Source organism: Rattus norvegicus, chromosome 7, assembly GCF_021556685.1.
Source record: "Rattus norvegicus strain SHRSP/BbbUtx chromosome 7, alternate assembly SHRSP_T2T, whole genome shotgun sequence".
NCBI lineage: Eukaryota > Metazoa > Chordata > Mammalia > Rodentia > Muridae > Rattus > Rattus norvegicus.
In genome coordinates, this window is record NC_141540.1 from 60,847,354 (window position 1) to 60,865,795 (window position 18,442).

At 41.9% G+C, this 18,442-nt stretch overlaps 1 protein-coding gene across 2 annotated transcripts in view; it reads right to left on the reverse strand.

The window, feature by feature from the left end:
* Window positions 1–18,442, reverse strand: part of Lgr5 (leucine rich repeat containing G protein coupled receptor 5) — a 134,818-nt gene that overhangs the window by 51,908 nt on the left and 64,468 nt on the right. For both annotated transcript variants that reach the window (XM_087556330.1, NM_001106784.1), the window contains exon 3: window positions 3,618–3,689. In XM_087556330.1, the coding sequence (XP_087412456.1) occupies window positions 3,618–3,689 (72 nt within the window). The remainder of the gene's footprint in view (window positions 1–3,617; window positions 3,690–18,442) is intronic.

An 18,442-nucleotide genomic window follows, 5' to 3' on the forward strand; every position in this document is an offset into this window, starting at 1 on the left:
TAGATGCTGAGAAAGCATTTGACAAAATTCAACACCCCTTCATGATAAAAGTCCTGGAAAGAATAGGAATTCAAGGCCCATACCTAAACATAGTAAAAGCCATATACAGCAAACCAGTTGCTAACATTAAACTAAATGGAGAGAAACTTGAAGCAATCCCACTAAAATCAGGGACTAGACAAGGCTGCCCACTCTCTCCCTACTTATTCAATATAGTTCTTGAAGTTCTAGCCAGAGCAATCAGACAACAAAAGGAGATCAAAGGGATACAGATCGGAAAAGAAGAGGTCAAAATATCACTATTTGCAGATGACATGATAGTATATTTAAGTGATCCCAAAAGTTCCACCAGAGAACTACTAAAGCTGATAAACAACTTCAGCAAAGTGGCTGGGTATAAAATTAACTCAAATAAATCAGTTGCCTTCCTCTATACAAAAGAGAAACAAGCCGAGAAAGAAATTAGGGAAACGACACCCTTCATAATAGACCCAAATAATATAAAGTACCTCGGTGTGACTTTAACCAAGCAAGTAAAAGATCTGTACAATAAGAACTTCAAGACACTGAGGAAAGAAATTGAAGAAGACCTCAGAAGATGGAAAGATCTCCCATGCTCATGGATTGGCAGGATTAATATGGTAAAAATGGCCATTTTACCAAAAGCAATCTACAGATTCAATGCAATCCCCATCAAAATACCAATCCAATTCTTCAAAGAGTTAGACAGAACAATTTGCAAATTCATCTGGAATAACAAAAAACCCAGGATAGCTAAAGCTATCCTCAACAATAAAAGGACTTCAGGGGGAATCACTATCCCTGAACTCAAGCAGTATTACAGAGCAATAGTGATAAAAACTGCATGGTATTGGTACAGAGACAGACAGATAGACCAATGGAATAGAATTGAAGACCCAGAAATGAACCCACACACCTATGGTCACTTGATTTTTGACAAAGGAGCCAAAACCATCCAATGGAAAAAAGATACTATTTTCAGCAAATGGTGCTGGTTCAACTGGAGGGCAACATGTAGAAGAATGCAGATCGATCCATCCTTATCACCCTGTACAAAGCTTAAGTCCAAGTGGATCAAGGACCTCCACATCAAACCAGACACACTCAAACTAATAGAAGAAAAACTAGGGAAGCATCTGGAACACATGGGCACTGGAAAAAATTTCCTGAACAAAACACCAATGGCTTATGCTCTAAGATCAAGAATCGACAAATGGGATCTCATAAAACTGCAAAGCTTCTGTAAGGCAAAGGACACTGTGGTTAGGACAAAACGGCAACCAACAGATTGGGAAAAGATCTTTACCAATCCTACAACAGATAGAGGCCTTATTTCCAAAATATACAAAGAACTCAAGAAGTTAGATCGCAGGGAAACAAATAACCCTATTAAAAAATGGGGTTCAGAGCTAAACAAAGAATTCACAGCTGAGGAATGCCGAATGGCTGAGAAACACCTAAAGAAATGTTCAACATCTTTAGTCATAAGGGAAATGCAAATCAAAACAACCCTGAGATTTCACCTCACACCAGTGCGATTGGCTAAGATCAAAAACTCAGGTGACAGCAGATGCTGGCGAGGATGTGGAGAAAGAGGAACACTCCTCCATTGTTGGTGGGATTGCAGACTGGTAAAACCATTCTGGAAATCAGTCTGGAGGTTCCTCAGAAAATTGGACATTGAACTGCCTGAGGATCCAGCTATACCTCTCTTGGGCATATACCCAAAAGATGCCTCAACATATAAAAGAGACACGTGCTCCACTATGTTCATCGCAGCCTTATTTATAATAGCCAGAAGCTGGAAAGAACCCAGATGCCCTTCAACAGAGGAATGGATACAAAAAATGTGGTACATCTACACAATGGAATATTACTCAGCTATCAAAAACAACGAGTTTATGAAATTCGTAGGCAAATGGTTGGAACTGGAAAATATCATCCTGAGTGAGCTAACCCAATCACAGAAAGACATACATGGTATGCACTCATTGATAAGTGGCTATTAGCCCAAATGCTTGAATTACCCTAGATCCCTAGAACAAACGAAACTCAAGACGGATGATCAAAATGTGAATGCTTCACTCCTTCTTTAAATGAGGAAAAAGAATACCCTTGGCAGGGAAGGGAGAGGCAAAGATTAAAACAGAGACTGAAGGAACACCCATTCAGAGCCTGCCCCACATGTGGCCCATACATATACAGCCACCCAATTAGACAAGATGGATGAAGCAAAGAAGTGCAGACCGACAGGAGCCGGATGTAGATCGCTCCTGAGAGACACAGCCAGAATACAGCAAATATAGAGGCGAATGCCAGCAGCAAACCACTGAACTGAGAATAGGACCCCTATTGAAGGAATCAGAGAAAGAACTGGAAGAGCTTGAAGGGGCTCGAGACCCCAAAAGTACAACAATGCCAAGCAACCAGAGCTTCCAGGGACTAAGCCACTACCTAAAGACTATACATGGACTGACCCTGGACTCTGACCCCATAGGTAGCAATGAATATCCTAGTAAGAGCACCAGTGGAAGGGGAAGCCCTGGGTCCTGCTAAGACTGAACCCACAGTGAACTAGTCTATGGGGGGAGGGCGGCAATGGGGGGAGGGTTGGGAGGGGAACACCCATAAGGAAGGGGAGGGGGGAGGGGGATGTTTGCCCGGAAACCGGGAAAGGGAATAACACTCGAAATGTATATAAGAAATACTCAAGTTAATAAAAAAAAGAAAATCCAAACTAAGATAGTATTCAATAGTACTGAATTTTATCACAACAAACCTGGAAGTTGGACAATGAATGTGAAGAAAATGTATGTTGAAACATATTTAAAAGTTTCTCTGCTTCCTAATTCTCTCCCCTGGATAGGACCCAGGGGTTTGGTACAGTTGGTAAATGTACCACCGAGCTACATCCCCAATCCACCATTTCTTAATAAGCGGCTGTCCACTTTGCTAGGTCATATACCAAGTGGTCTACGTATGCACCCAAACTTAGTGTGTTTGACTGGGCCCTTACTTGGCATATCCTAAGGAAACAAATTTCAAGGAAATTTCAAGCTGCGATCTCATTACATTCATACCACAGTGACCAGAGTCTTTAAGGACATGCTCCTCAACTGCGTGACATGGAGAAAGACAGACGTTCTTGCATGTGTGAATAGGTAAGGTGGTTATTTGGAGGCAAGCAACTTTATTTTTATTTTCCATTTATTTTTGGGAGACAATAAAATTTCATTTGAAAACCAAACCACCTGGAAAATATATTACAGCCAACAGACAGTTTCAAATAATTAATTGATATAAATACAACATAGTACTTATCCAAAAGACTGGTGTGAGCAACGCTGTACGGCAACACCCGAGGCAAAAATGGCATTTGGTAAGAAGGTGTTTGCCTTTTTGCTCTATAGTGGTCCTAGACAAGCAACTTTAGACATAACTGTCACACATGGATTATAGTCAATGGTTTTATGACATCGGCGAAGGCAGAGAGGGACTCAAAGGTCCAAATTGCACCTGATATTTGCACATTAATTAGCAGTCATGTGACATGCAAATCAGTACTGTCTTCAAGTGACAACACTGGGTTTACTTACAGAACTTTGAGACTGTGAAGGCCTGCGAATGCTCCCTTGGGAATGTGTGTCAAAGCATTTCCAGCAAGACGCCTGTGAGGAGAGAGAGAGGGAAAGAGGGAAAGAGGGAGAGAGACAGAGTCAGCACAGTTTTCTTCAAGTGCAAATCATTTCATTGTTAAAAAAAAATGCAATACAACTATGTTCAAACCACACAGGCAATTGTAGAGAATCTTGTACTTTAAAATTTTGTTAACACTTTAAATTCCCCTGGAACATATTGGCAAAGAGGTACCTAAGAAAAGAATGAAACAAATTATTTTACAATAATTCAATTAACATCTAGCATATGTACCTATTCCTGCCTTTAAGTTTTTAAATAAAAACTAACTTCATAATAATTTGAAACAAATTTATGCTAAAATGTGACTTACGTAAGTTTTACAACCTCCATTTATAATAGGAAACAAACAAGAATATTTTCACTGTAAATAGGCCAGGATATACTCATGTTTTTATTATTGTAAAATGAGTACGTGTATTATCACAGCCGGTTTGTTCCTAAACCACAAGATAGAGAAGCTTAATTTAACACACTTTAATTGAATAAGACCTGAAATTGGAAACAGAGCTTTGATTAGGATGAGCTAACACAGATGACTTAATGGCAAGTTTTGACTTCTTTAAAAAAGACTTATTCATTTATTATATATAAGTACACTGTAGCTGTCTTCAGACACACCCACCAGAAGAGGGCATCAGATCCCATTACAGATGGTTGTGAGCCACCATGTGGTTGCTGGGATTTGAACTCAGGACCTCTGGGAGAGCAGTCAGTGCTCTTAACCACTGAACCATCTCTCCAGCCCAAGTTTTGATATTTTCTCCTAGTAACATTTGAAAAGTTGTCTTTACAATAGTTCAATTGAGAAAATATGTGAAACAGCCAATGATGTATGTAGCTCCAATGCTTGGTTCTTTGCTAATTTAGCAGCCACATGGAAGCCATAGCCCAAGATGTTTGGCAGTACCATCAAGCAGGAAACCCTAGACTAATAGGAGGCAGAAGAGCTCAGAATCTGCTGAGAATCTCATCACATCCGGCTAGGGCCGGCATGCCTGTAGGTCCTACACTTTTTTTTCTGAAGGGCCCGATGGTCTCAAGTACATCTTCTTGATATTACATGCAAAGAGAGAGAATCCAGTCATGGAGAACTAGTGTTGTGACTGAAATAAACCAGACACTGTACAACTTTGAATATTTACCCACTTGTTAGTCCACACGGCTGACACTCAGCCACACATGGATATTTAAAGAGATAATGGAATTACCTTATGAATAGAACTAAATAGCATTTGTATTAAAAGTACTCGTGGGGTTGGAGAGATTGAGCAGAGGTTAAGTCAGTTGTTCTTCTAGAGGATCTGAGTTCAACCCAGCCCCAACATGAAGTACCTCAAAACTGCCTTTACTACCAGCTACAAGAGATTTGCCGTGATCTTCTGGTCTCCTCTAGCACCTGCACACATGTCACACACACACACACACACACACACACACACACACACACACACGCACGCACGCACGCACGCACGCACGCACACACACACACGCACGCACACACACACACGTGCACACACACATGCACACACACATGCACACACATGCACACACACGTGCACACACACGTGCACACACACACACACACACACACGCACACACACCCCACAGAGCATTTGAAGCCAGGTGTGATGGTTTAGGCATGTGATATTAGTTTTCTGAAGGCAGAGGCAGTAAGATCTCAAGTTTGAGGCCTGCCTGTCCTTTAAACAAGACCCTGTCCCAAAGTCAAAACCAACAAAACGATAGCACCAGCAAGCATTTGTCCAATTCAAATTACTACACCACAGTATCTGTAATCCTGGTTTTCAGAAGGAATTTATAACAAGGGGTCTGGGCTTTTCAAAGAAACTTTGCCTATATTTCTTGTGCATGCACTATTTGCCTTGAACTGTGAAGTCCGTAGAAATTCCTCTGCTTCTTTGTATCACTCACAACATGAAACATTTAGGCAAGATGACAGACTCCTCAGGCCCTTCCAGACCCATGATGGCACTATTTGACTTGTGGAATTTTGTGCTGGCTTTCTCCCTGTGAGGGGTGTAATCTGGGAGACTTGGAGAGCTTGAATTGTGTGCTTTCCATGTACCTCATGGGCCAAGAAAGTGCTTTTCAAACAGAAAAAACACGTAGAATTTCATTATAAAATTAATAATTAAAATCCAGAATAAAAAAACGAGAATGAGACTGAAGGAACACCCATTCAGAGCCTGCCCCACATGTGGCCCATACATATACAGCCACCCAATTAGACAAGATGGATGAAGCAAAGAAGTGCAGGCCGACAGGAGCCGGATGTAGATCGCTCCTGAGAGACACAGCCAGAATACAGCAAACACAGAGGCGAATGCCAGCAGCAAACCACTGAACTGAGAATAGGACCCCCGTTGAAGGAATCAGAGAAAGAACTGGAAGAGCTTGAAGGGGCTCGAGACCCCATATGAACAACAATGCCAAGCAACCAGAGCTTCCAGGGACTAAGCCACTACCCAAAGACTATACATGGACTGACCCTGGACTCTGACCTCATAGGTAGCATTCAATATCCTAGTAAGAGCACCAGTGGAAGGGGAAGCCCTGGGTCCTGCTAAGACTGAACCCCCAGTGAACTAGACTATGGGGGGGAGGGCAGCAATGGGGGGAGGGTGGGGAGGGGAACACCCATAAGGAAGGGGAGGGGGGAGGGGGATGTTTGCCCGGAAACTGGGAAAGGGAATAACACTCGAAATGTATATAAGAAATACTCAAGTTAATTAAAAAACAAAAAAACAAAAACGAGAATGGTTTGGATGATTACTTTGTACCAAATTTATTAATGAAAAAGGACTAAGGAAGAAATATTTGTGTGTGTGTGTGTGTGTGTGTGTGTGTGTGTGTGTGTGTATGTATATGCATGCAGTGAACAAAAAGTTGGGATCCACTAATTTCACCATGGCAGGTCTTCAGAAATTATGAGTTAATCGTATGTAATTCCACTTAATATTTGACCAAAGTGATTCCAGAGGGCTTAAAATTTCCCCATAAATCTGCTTTATGAGAAACCTTGTGGTCTTTTGCCCTGCACTTCAGTTCATTCTCTCCCTACTCCCAGTCACTCCATGTTCATTGATGATGTTGGTATGGTCGCTTCTGGTTGGATTAGTGAATTCTTTAAAGAATTCTTGTCAGTTTTTATACCTAGAAAAAAATATGTCCTCAGCTTCTTCCACAAATCCCTTGATGCTGAAGCTGAACTAGCCCATGAGGCTAGCCATCTCTTTGCTTCATCTAGATCAGTGGTTCTCAACCTTCCTAATGCTGTGACCCTTGAACACAATTCCATGCTGTGGTGACCCCAGCCATAAAATTATTTTTGTTGCTACTTCAAAACTATAAGTCTGCTACTTTATGAATTATAATGTAAATATCTGATATGCAGGATGTTTGCTATGTGACTTTGTGAAAGGAACATTTGACCCCCAAAGGGCTGAGAACCACTGGCCTAGAGTTGTCTTTTTCTGCTGTCTTCTTTCAAAGCAACCTCATTTCTGAGATGTCTAGTGTCTATACCCTAAACTCCGTTGGTAGCAGTTTCTCCCTGGATGGTGGGTCATAGGGTCTGTGCTTTATATTCTGCGTATAACACATAACCCAGGGTTTGTCTTTTGTACCTAGTCTAGTGCTCCCAAGTAGAGCTGGAGGCATGGCGAATTGCCCAAATAGCGTTTAGCTAACAGTTAAAGACCACAATGTCCCCTAGTATGGACCACTCTTCTTTAGGGGTGATTTCCCCTGCACAGGGTTAAGTGTTTACAAAAGCACATGGACGCACATCTAGAGCCTCATTTTGTAGCCGTCCCCCTCATTCCTGCCATCTTCCTGTGGTTACACAGCAAGATCAGACTACATAAAATTGCTACATGCAGCTTCACCACCACCTTCTAAAAAGAGGTTGCTCATTCCCGACTTCCTCGATCTTGTCTTTCCTGCAGAGGTGGCTGCTGAAACACCACCACTGGTTCTGATTTGCAGAATATCCCATCAAAGGTGAGATCAGAAGAATGGAGAGGGCTCCGTGGGTGAAACGTTCGACATGCAAGTGTGAGGACCTAAATCGGATCCCCGGAAGCAACTTGAAGCCAAGTGCAGGAACGCTCGCCCGCAATGCCAGTGCTCCAGCAGTAGTTGAGGGGACAGAGACAAGAGAATCCCTGAAGCTTGGCTTACTTAACTACTAAATAATAAAGAGACTCCAACTTAAACAATAGGACACCAGAGGTTGTTCCCTGAGTGCCACATGCAAACAGTGGTACGGATGTGTCCCCCCCCCCCCACCTCCACCCCATGAATGCACTCTCCCCCAAAAGAAACTAAGTGACTTGGGTCCCCAGGTAACATGGAGTTGTGGATCCAAACTGTCCCACAGCCTTGCGGACTCTTTTGGATGAATAACTGGATCGATATAAACCCGGGTTATCTTCTGCAAACAAGTGGATGATTGAAGGCTTATTTAGTTGGCAAGGAAGTATCACACCTGCCCGAACGCTGGCCTCAAGGAATCCTGTTTACAAAGCTGTTCCAGTCGTCCACACTCGCTGTCTTGGCTTCTGCTGTCCTTTATCTTTGTACTGGTAACCTGCGGTTGGCACACCTGAGCTATCACAGCGTTGCCGGCTTCTGTGCTCCTAACAGCCATTTGGAGTTCATACTAATTTGTATCCAGCAAGCATTTTGTTGAGCCCCATGTGCAGGTGGCACGGTAGTGAATATGAGATTCATAAGACCCTCCAACCTCTGGACTCATTGAGTTTACATTCTAATGCCAGGGGGTTGCCATTGGGCTCAAAGGTCAGCAGACAGCGGAACAGGAACATTTCTCCAAGAGAAGAATTAACAAAGGTAAAGAGGTAGGGAACTGAGGGCTGTGGTTGTGGAGGGTGATTATTTTGGATATAAAGGTTTGGTGGAGCCTTTCTGCTGTGAGGACATTTCAACAGAGGTCTGGGCCATACTGTGAAGGGCAGAGTATAGTGGCGTACACGTGGTGTGGTCTAGATGCTTCTACAGGTTGAGTATGGGGTATGGCTAAGGAGGAGAATGCAAGGGAGCCAGAAGCTGTCCAGGGCTGGTGCTTAAATGGCTTTGGAGGACCTCATATGGTCTGCATGAGTCAGAGAATGATATGAACAAACCTGTATTTTGAATGGATCCTTCTTATAGGGATATCTTAAAGGGTCAAGAGCAAACACACTTAGAGTAAGCAGACAGGAAATCTGGTTTAGTGGATACTAGAGAAAGAGTGGAGGTGACAGAGCCTGGTGTAGAAGAAAAAACAATCTACACTGTCACTGTGAGCATGCCACTAGAGTCAAGGTGCAGTGTATTTGGTTAAAAAGGAAAAAACAACTTTCTGTAGTCATGAGTGTATTATGCACTGTCCTCCTGAATTTGATTAGTGACACAAAGTACAATACAAAATTCTGAATAAGAGTACGCATATTCTATTTAAGGAGTTGTACATGACATTGAAGAGTTACTTATTGAATTAAGATACTCAGGATTGGCCACTACAGATGGTTTCACTGATCAGCGACTGTTACTTCATTTAGAATCTCCCTCTATTCACAGTCAAGTCTGCAATTCAGTTGTGAATTTAGAGTATAGTTTTCAACTCTGTGCTTACTAAATTCTGCTGCTGTATTACTGTTAGGTAGGCAGATGGAATTCGGGACATTGAAATACAAAACGAAAACTTTTAAAAATGATGTATTATAACCCAGCGACAAACTCTTTGATCAACAACGGTGACCTGCCATCAGGATGTGCTTAGACAATAGTGGCACAAAAGTTATGGGTGTAACCAACCACTCTGGTTGTATTTAAGTTCTACTCCATGAAACAGAGCTCATGCCTGACACTGCTCAGGTGGCCAAGAACCTGATACAAGAAAGCTCATGGACCCAGGAGAAAACGAAATACTACTATTCTGCTAAAGGAACAGAACAATAAAATGACCCCTAATGACATTCTGCTATATTCATAGGTCAGTGTCTCACTCAGTCAGCGTTAGAGAATCTTCCTCCTGCAGTCGATGGGAACAAATACATAGACTAACAACTGGACCATGTGCTGAGGGTGAGAGACCCGAACCACTTGGTCCTCAATGGGATGGCGGACACCAGGGAAACAAGATGTGCTAAACACAGTAGAGGTGGCCTACAGAAGAACTCAGAAGAGACTGAGGCAGCGTGCACAGAGCCAGTGCAGGTCTAAGTCAGATGGGGTCCCAGCACTGAGAGGCAAACTGACCCTGAATCCCTATCCCTAACCCAGAAACTGTCTCCAACTGACAAGTTCTTACAAAAAAACATTAATTCTCTCCCATAGAGTATGCAATCCACAATTAAAGGAGTTCTATTCTCAGCTTTAGATGGCTACATAGAATGAACTCAGTGGTATTTTTGGAGATGTTTTGTCTCATAATGTTTTGTTTGGGCACTTAAAAAAATCTTACTTGTTTATTTACTTTCTGTTAGGGTTTCTACTTTTGTGTTTTTATGCCTCTCTCTCTCTTTCTCTCTCTCTCTCTCTCGTGTGTGTCCATGTGTATGCTTCTTCGTGCTTTGATATTTTTGTCTGTTTCTTTTTATTTAATTTAATTAATTAATTAATTAATTAATTTGTTTTCTGAAGAGAGGAAGAAGCCATGGAGTTGGATGGGTGGGAGGGCATAGCCCCTCTGGTTCTCACACTCTTTCCACCACTTTTTCTTCATGGTTTCCAGAGCCCTGGGTGGAGAGGTTTGAGATCTGGGAGATGAGGTAGGGGAAACCATGATCAAATTATACTGTAATAAAAAAAATTCGGTTTTTTTGGGCTGGAGAGATAGATAGCTCAGCGATTAAGAGCACTGACCAGTCTAACAGAGATCCTGAGTTCAATTCCCAGCAACCACATGGTGGCTCACAACCATCTGCAATGGGATCCGATGCCCTCTCCTGGTGTGTCTGAAGACAGTGACAGTGTACTCACACACATTAAAAAAATAAATCTTTAAAAACTATTTTTTAAAAAGTTGTATTCTAGTCAGCTTAATTCATTGGGGTGACCATCTTTGGGTTATGTTTCCTGCAACTTACTTCATGTTATTTATTTATTTCTCTTATTCTCTGCATAGAGACTTCAAATACCTCAGAGCGTGTACGAAGAACTACTCCGTGAGCCACTGACCTGCTATCAGGGAAGTCTGCTCCAAAACAAACGGCACGTTGTGCCATTAGCTGTTCTGTGGCTTGCTCAATGACAGGTCTGTCCTACTGACAATAACAACTTTTGGAAATAATTCTCTTTTTATTTCTTTATCATGGGGGGGGTGACTTAAGTAACTTTAAAACTTAAATTCCTCTAAACTGCAGGGGAGGGGAACCCTCCTCAGACTTTCAAATGTGTACACAGTATGTAAACAGTAAGAACCACACACAAATCTTTCCTTCCCTTGTGATGATTGGACTAATATTTCAATCTTAGAGACCCGAATGCCATTTGGCTGAAAGCTGTTCTTTAAAACTCTGTTTCTAAAACATCACTATTTTATAAAAACCTCTCTTTCATCACTCCTGTTTCTAAAATAAGGTAGAACTTAAACATTTTCATATCTTTTATTATAATAGAAAAATTATCCCAAATGACACTGCACCATGTATGAAATGCATTATTTCAACAACATTTGCTTTCTTTATTTAAGTTGCACAGAAAGACTAAAAGAACATTAAGTTGCAAGAGACTCTTGGTGTACCTCTCCTCCCCCAAACAGAGATGATTTGCTATTGTAATAATAATCTGAAACATCTTTCAGAATGTATAAATATCATTGAGTTTCTAAAGTAAGTTGAAAATTTAAAATAATATGGACCCTTTTGGTGGCAGACGATCCGTGCTTTATTTTATAAAAGGGAAGTCTGATTTTTTTCCTGCCCTGTACGTTGCCCTTGAAAGACAAGGAATGTTCTGAGTATCCTACGGGCTGGGCTCTGAGGGTGAACAGGGCATTAGACCGTGAGTGCTCTCTACTTGGGTCTCTTTGGAAATGCCTATGCTGGGAACCCCTGCTAGCGATAGGCTCATAGATCACACTGTGCTTTTAGATCTAAGCAAGGATCATGGCTGGCTGGCTCGTCCACGAACTCCATGGCTTCTAATTTAGTCAGGTTTTTTTCCCTTTCCCCTTTTGGTTGTTTTTCTTCTCATTAACTTGCTATGAAAACATTTTTTCTTTGAAAATCACTTCTCTGCCTTCACTTCCCTAACTAAGGAGCAAAAAAGGAGAAGAAAATGGTAATTCTTCCACAAGGGTCTTTTCAAGGAAGGTTCTCTCTCGGGAGGTAGTCCTGCTTGGCTTGGAAGTTTTGATGTAGACCTATTATATTCTGGTGTTTTCTGCGGGATATGGAATGTACACCAGCCAGGCCACTCAAGCAATCAGAGCAGGAGGGACCCGACTATGACAAACCTTACAATTCAATAGGAAGACTAAGAAATTTTTCCCAGTCCACAGAAATTAGTTTTCCAAGTTTTAAAAGCCTGTGAGACCTACCGGGCATAGAACCTTATGAATAAATGCTACTTTGCTCTAGAAATTTGAAGAGCGCTGACATCAGGATTAAGTAGTGTTCCCATCCTGAAGATCTGAGTGGCATGTAATATCTCCAGTATTATGGTGCCCTTCCTTCTTTCTGATTTCTTTTCTACTGAAGGGAGGGGTTCTTTACTGCTTCTGCTTTTATTTGTCTTCTTCTGGCTATAACTTACCTGAGTAATTACTCTCAATGTATCATTTAAGTGTGAGATTTCTGCAGGTGCTTCTGGGTGCACCTTTGGTCACATTTGCTGTGGGCAACGCAGCCATCTTACTTATAAGGATGACAACACCGTGTCAACTGATTTACCACCGGAAAGAACAGCACGCCTTCCCTAGTATGTCTGAATACATCACTGTGCTGAAAAGCTGTGACAACCAGTCCATCAGCTCAGTTAGCTAAGGACATTAACTTGGTCAGAACCAGCCAAAAGATTTCCAAAGGGTTCATAGGCTAAGAATTGTTGAAGCCTAATATCTCTGGACTGGGATCTTTAATGAGCATAAAGACCTCTGTGAAATCTGCCTTAGTGTCCTCAATCCACAGATACATTCTATCCAGTACTGCTCCCAATCCACAGATACATTCTATCCAGTACTGCTCCCAATCCACAGATACATTCCATCCAGTACTGCTCCCAATCCACAGATACATTCCATCCAGTACTGCCCATGAAGCTTCATTTTCTGCCCTTTGATATGTGGTCAAGGAATCATATTGCTCGCACAGAACTGGGAAACTCAAAGATATTTATCATCAGTCAGTCAATCAATCAATCAAGATAATTGATCATGTTTCTAAATATAACTGACTACAGTTACTTCCTTTTTGGCACGATGATTCTGAGATGGTTAGCTATTGTGTAGCCAGAGTAGAAGTAATCCAAGAATTTTTCCTTTGTATTACAAACAGGATGGAAATTCAGAAATGTGGAGTCCTTTCAGTAAGCTGTTGTATAATGTGTTGTGGACATAAACACAGGAGCTACCTTTCATTTTCTTTTAACTAAGCAATTCATAAATGCTAGGCATTTATGGAGCTATTTAATTATTGTAATTTTCAGAAGACACCAATTTTCTCCTCTCCCAGGTGGCAAAGTGGGCCTCAGAGACTTTTAGCTAATGCCATTGCTGGTCAAAAGCAGGCCAGGCAGAAGAAAGGGCTTCCTAGTGATGTGGTTATGGGTTATTCTGGTTCTGAACACACTGAATTTCAGAGTACTGAGAGGACAGTAAGTGGAGGTGGCATTTAAATATGCCCTAGCTGGGAGTCATCACAATGTGACTGAAGCTAAGCAGATTCTTCATCACCTGAGGATCTCCTATACACATGTTCTTGATGTTCTCTTCCTACCCCGACACCCTCTGTCCGTCTGTCTGAAGAACGTCTATGATGGGACCCAGAAATGTGTGAGGAACTCCAGGGAGTTCTGACATCTCCAGAAACACTGACTGACAGTAATGGGTCTTCGAATGCTATCATTGGCAGAGCACACTACAGGAGACTTCCTGAGCTCAGGCTCCAGAGTTTCTGACTACTAGCTGGGGAGGGCACACGACTTTGCATTTCCTGAAGCACAAAAAATAAATTTCGATGGGGAGTAAATAGTGAGATCGTTCAAATGATGCTGTCCGGGGAACCAGTACCCAGAACCTGTCAATCAAAACCAAGTCAACAAAAAAATTTGTCTAAGAAATTTGAATGTCATCTGTACATGACAAATACTCTTGGATTTTTTACCCACCCTAATTAATGGTTTCCTAATGAGTATTTCTGCTTCCATAATTCTCTAGTCTTTTTTTTTAAGATTTATTTTATGTATGTGAGTACTCTGTCACCATCTTCAGACACACCAGAAAAGGGCACCGGATCCCATTACATATGGTTGTGAGCCACCGTGTGGTTGCTGGGAATTGAACTCAGGACCTCTGGAAGAGCAGTCAGTGCTCTTAACCACTGAGCCATCTCCCCAGCCTTAGTCTGCTTTTTTCAAACAGAAATCAGATGCATCTTTTTCAAAAGTCATATTGATTTACTAGCTGCGTGCATGTATCCCTCCAATGGCTTCCCACCCCTCCTACTGAATTCCACACCCAGCCTGACAGAGCCTTCAGGATCCGGCCTTTGCTCCTTCACCCTCACACCTCTCTAATGCTCTCTGTCCCTCTACTTCCACAAACACCTCACACTCTGCAATCTCTGCCATCTCAGGGCTCTCAGGGTCTCTGCTTTCATTGTTCCTCACTCTGAAATGCTCTGTCTTAGCTGTAGGACCAGATTCTCCCAACTCCTGGTCAGAGTTTAGATGTCACCTTTCTCTCTTTAGATTTATTTATTATTTTTAAATTACATTTTAATGGAATCATTTCCCCATCCGCCTTTGTCCTTCCAGTGCCTCTCACAGAGCCCCACTTCCCTCTCAAATTCGTGGCCTCTTTTTCTAAGTCGTCATTATCATGTGTATATCCACAGAGATGTATACACCCCTGTTGAGTTCAGTGTTGCTCATGTGTGTATGATTCGGGGATGGCCACTTGGTATTGGATGGCAATTAAGGGCTCATCCCTGTTGGCGTCTCTCCTGCTTTCAGTATTCTTTTTTTTTTTTTTTTTTTTTCGGAGCTGGGGACCGAACCCAGGGCCTTGTGCCTTGCACTTGCTAGGCAAGCGCTCTACCACTGAGCTAAATCCCCAACCCTTAGTATTCTTTAGTTGTCTATAGTGCTTTTCCTAGAGGTGAGGCTCTATGAGGTTTCTCTCTCCATGTATTTTTATTGTTTTTATGTATGAGTGCTTTCTATGCATGTATCTAAGTGCACCATGTGTACGAAGAGCCCATGCGGGTCAGAAGAAGGTGCTAGATCACCTGGAACTGAAGTTAAATGTGGAAGTCTTTCATGTGGGTGCTGGCAACCACACCCAAGTCCTCTCCACATATTGAATGGTAGACGTAAGAAGCACTAAGAAAAAAAAAAAGATGGGGTTGTGGAATTAGCTCAGTGGTAGAGCACTTGCCTAGCAAGTGCAAGGCCCTGGGTTCGGTCCCCAGCTCCGAAAAAAAGAAAAAAAAAAGAGAAAAAAATGATAAAATTAAATGGAGAAATTGTGTGGGCATTTATATTTTATAGGAGTTGAGGATAAGGGCCTGTTAGAGGGATATAGAAGAAGAGACAGAGGAAAAAAATCCTTTAAGAAAGTGTTCTAATTGGCAACAAGATACACACAGTACATGATACCTAAGGGCATCATCTATCTAGCTAGGTGGGTTTTTATTCGGAAGGGAACCGAAATCATTGGCATAAAATCATACTGGGAGTTCTGGCTGGTAGAATTTGAAAAGCAATTGTCAGCTCTATGTGAATAAGAGACTAAAGACGTGCTAGGGCGTAAGGGCATGAAGACTGTTCATGGGTCATGGCATTTTCACATGACAAGCAAAATGTATATAGTCTACTAAGGCTCTTCCTTAAAGAAGAATATTAAAAGACAGGCAGGATGGTTCTCGTCATTTCCAGTCACATGTCGAGGGAGTAAAAATAGCAAGTATGGATTATGCTTTCGTGGTATGTCTCGTTCCAAACTTCATTGGTAATGATAGATATCTCCTATTTATGTAGAAGTTCTTCAAAGCCAACCATAATACGGGCAAACTGTTCCAGGGAACAATGGTAACTTAAAAGCAGACCTCCCTAGAGACTCTCATGTTTCTTTGTGAGTCGACAATTTGATTCCAATAGCACTAAAATCTGGGAAGATTTTTAAGATGCAAGCTGGAAATAAAGACTTGGGAATATTTAAAAGGGAAACAACGGGCCGCTCTAATCAGAATTCCAATCTAAGTTTACTCTAACTTGTAGATGCCAGCAACGGACACCATCTGCCATTAGCTCCTGAACTCTGAGCCACACTGTGAAGGCCAAATGCAGAATCTTTTGTTTGCCCACAAAGGAAGAACATGAAGTCCTTAACAGAGTGAGTGGAGCTGGAAGAAGAAACATTGGTGCCAAATGCAGCGATTGTTCAAGATGTCAAAACTTGGTAAAGAGCTATCTGGCATCCTTGACTTTATCTGTTACAGCAGCAACCAGCTTTTCCTCCACAGAGCCCAGGTTCCTGGTTTTCCTGCAGAATCAGGCTCATGAAACAAGAAAGGAAAATCTTTAAGGGTGTTTGTGTTTCATAACAACTCAAAATGTAAGTCGAGGACTGCACAAATCCTTTCAATTCCTGCCATTTTGTTCTCAGACACATCCCGGAGGATAAGTGGGGTGACTTTCACTACTTATGACCCAACGCCCAGTGAAGTTCAATGCTAGCAACTGGCATAGCTAGGTCAGGCTGCCCTGGGCTTCTGGATGTGGGTGTGGTGCACCTCTCGCAAGGAAATAGACTCTATCTATACATTAAGAAAAAGGCTCGGGGTTGGGGATTTAGCTCAGTGGTAGAGCGCTTGCCTAGCAAGTGGAAGGCCCTGGGTTCGGTCCCCAGCTCCGAAAAAAAGAAAAAAGAAAAAAAAAAGAAAAAGGCTCGTCCTTTCTTTACCTCCTTTTAGAGTTAGCAGATCACCCTGAGCAGAATGGTTGGCCTGTGCATACCTGGTCACTAGAATAAATTAACAACAAAGGAATGAATGCAAAGCTCAGAACAGCCTCGCTATCCCTGGATGTCAAGAACAAGAGACTGAGATCATTTCCCATGATAGTATTGTCGCAGAGGGACATGTTACCTAGAGACACACTTAGAAAAGTCAACTCCTTGAATAGCCTTACAATTGTGTCCTTACTATATTTTCAACTATGGTACCTTTGTTAAGCTTCAGTGATGGGTGAACTAAGTAAACTAGGGAAATGATGTATTAGATAGTTAGAGCAAAGGATGGTGACTTGGGTTTATTAAGAGTGATTTTTAAAGACTGTTGTGATGGGATTTTATTGTTGATACTATATACAGCAGTCTATTTGGCTATAAGGAGACAGCGTTCGGCTGGGTAAGCTGAGTGGAAGGGTACTACCTTGTCTATAGCTCCTTCAGTGTCACAGTGTCACACACATACAGATTTCTAAAGACCCAGCCAGCATAGATGGCAATCTGCCTGCTCAGGGAAAATACTTCATAAACCATGGTGTTAAGTGTCTATTTTTTATACATAATAGTCTTAACAAATGTATTGGGTCTGCTGAACAGTGTCAGACTTCACATTTCCAGATTGTGATGATTCTTCTCAGGGGCAAGACCATGGGATTAACATCTGAGTATATGCTCCCTCCCCTGGATCAGGGCCTCCCAGCTCAGTCTATTTCCTTCTCCCTCACAGACAGGTGCAGGCAAGGGTACGCAGAAGCTCCCTGGTTTCCTTAAGCGAGTCACAGGTGTTTGACTGGGAAGTGTCCTGTATCTGGTACTTACGGTTAGTATGAGAACAGCACGGGAGAGCCCTTCTTATCCTCCCTCTCCCTTTCAAGCACAGCTCTGAAAGTCACTTCGAAGTGACCCCAGCCAAGCTCTTAGCTCTGACACCAACCAACTTTGTTACCTTGAGTCTCTTTTTCTCTCTCAGCCTCAGTCTTCCTGTCTGCTAACCAGGATTGATTCTTCTTTCTCTATGAGTTAGGGTGATGGAGTGGCATAATTTATAACAAGCACATTGACTTGCAGAAAGTAAGCTACTATTTTTGCTTTAAGATTATTATTTTAAAAATTTAACGTTTTATTTTCATATGGGCACATACTGTATGTTGAGCATATATATGACCCCTTCCACTCTCTCTCTTTTCTTATCCCTTTTATTCCTGTTTGTCCCCTTTCTTCCTGTGGACAATTTCACTTCTGTTGTTGTTTTATATAAACATAACATATATATATATATAATATAAAATATACATACACACAGACACAGACACATAGACACAGACACAGACACACAGACACACACACAGACACACACACAGACACACACACAAACACAGACACACACACACACACACACGGTTTTATGTGACTATATAAAATCAAGGACTACAAAATAAAAGAATATATTTGTCTCTCTGTGACTGGCTTAATTGACTTGATGTGATTATTTCCAGTTGTTTCCGTTTTCTTGTGAATGACATA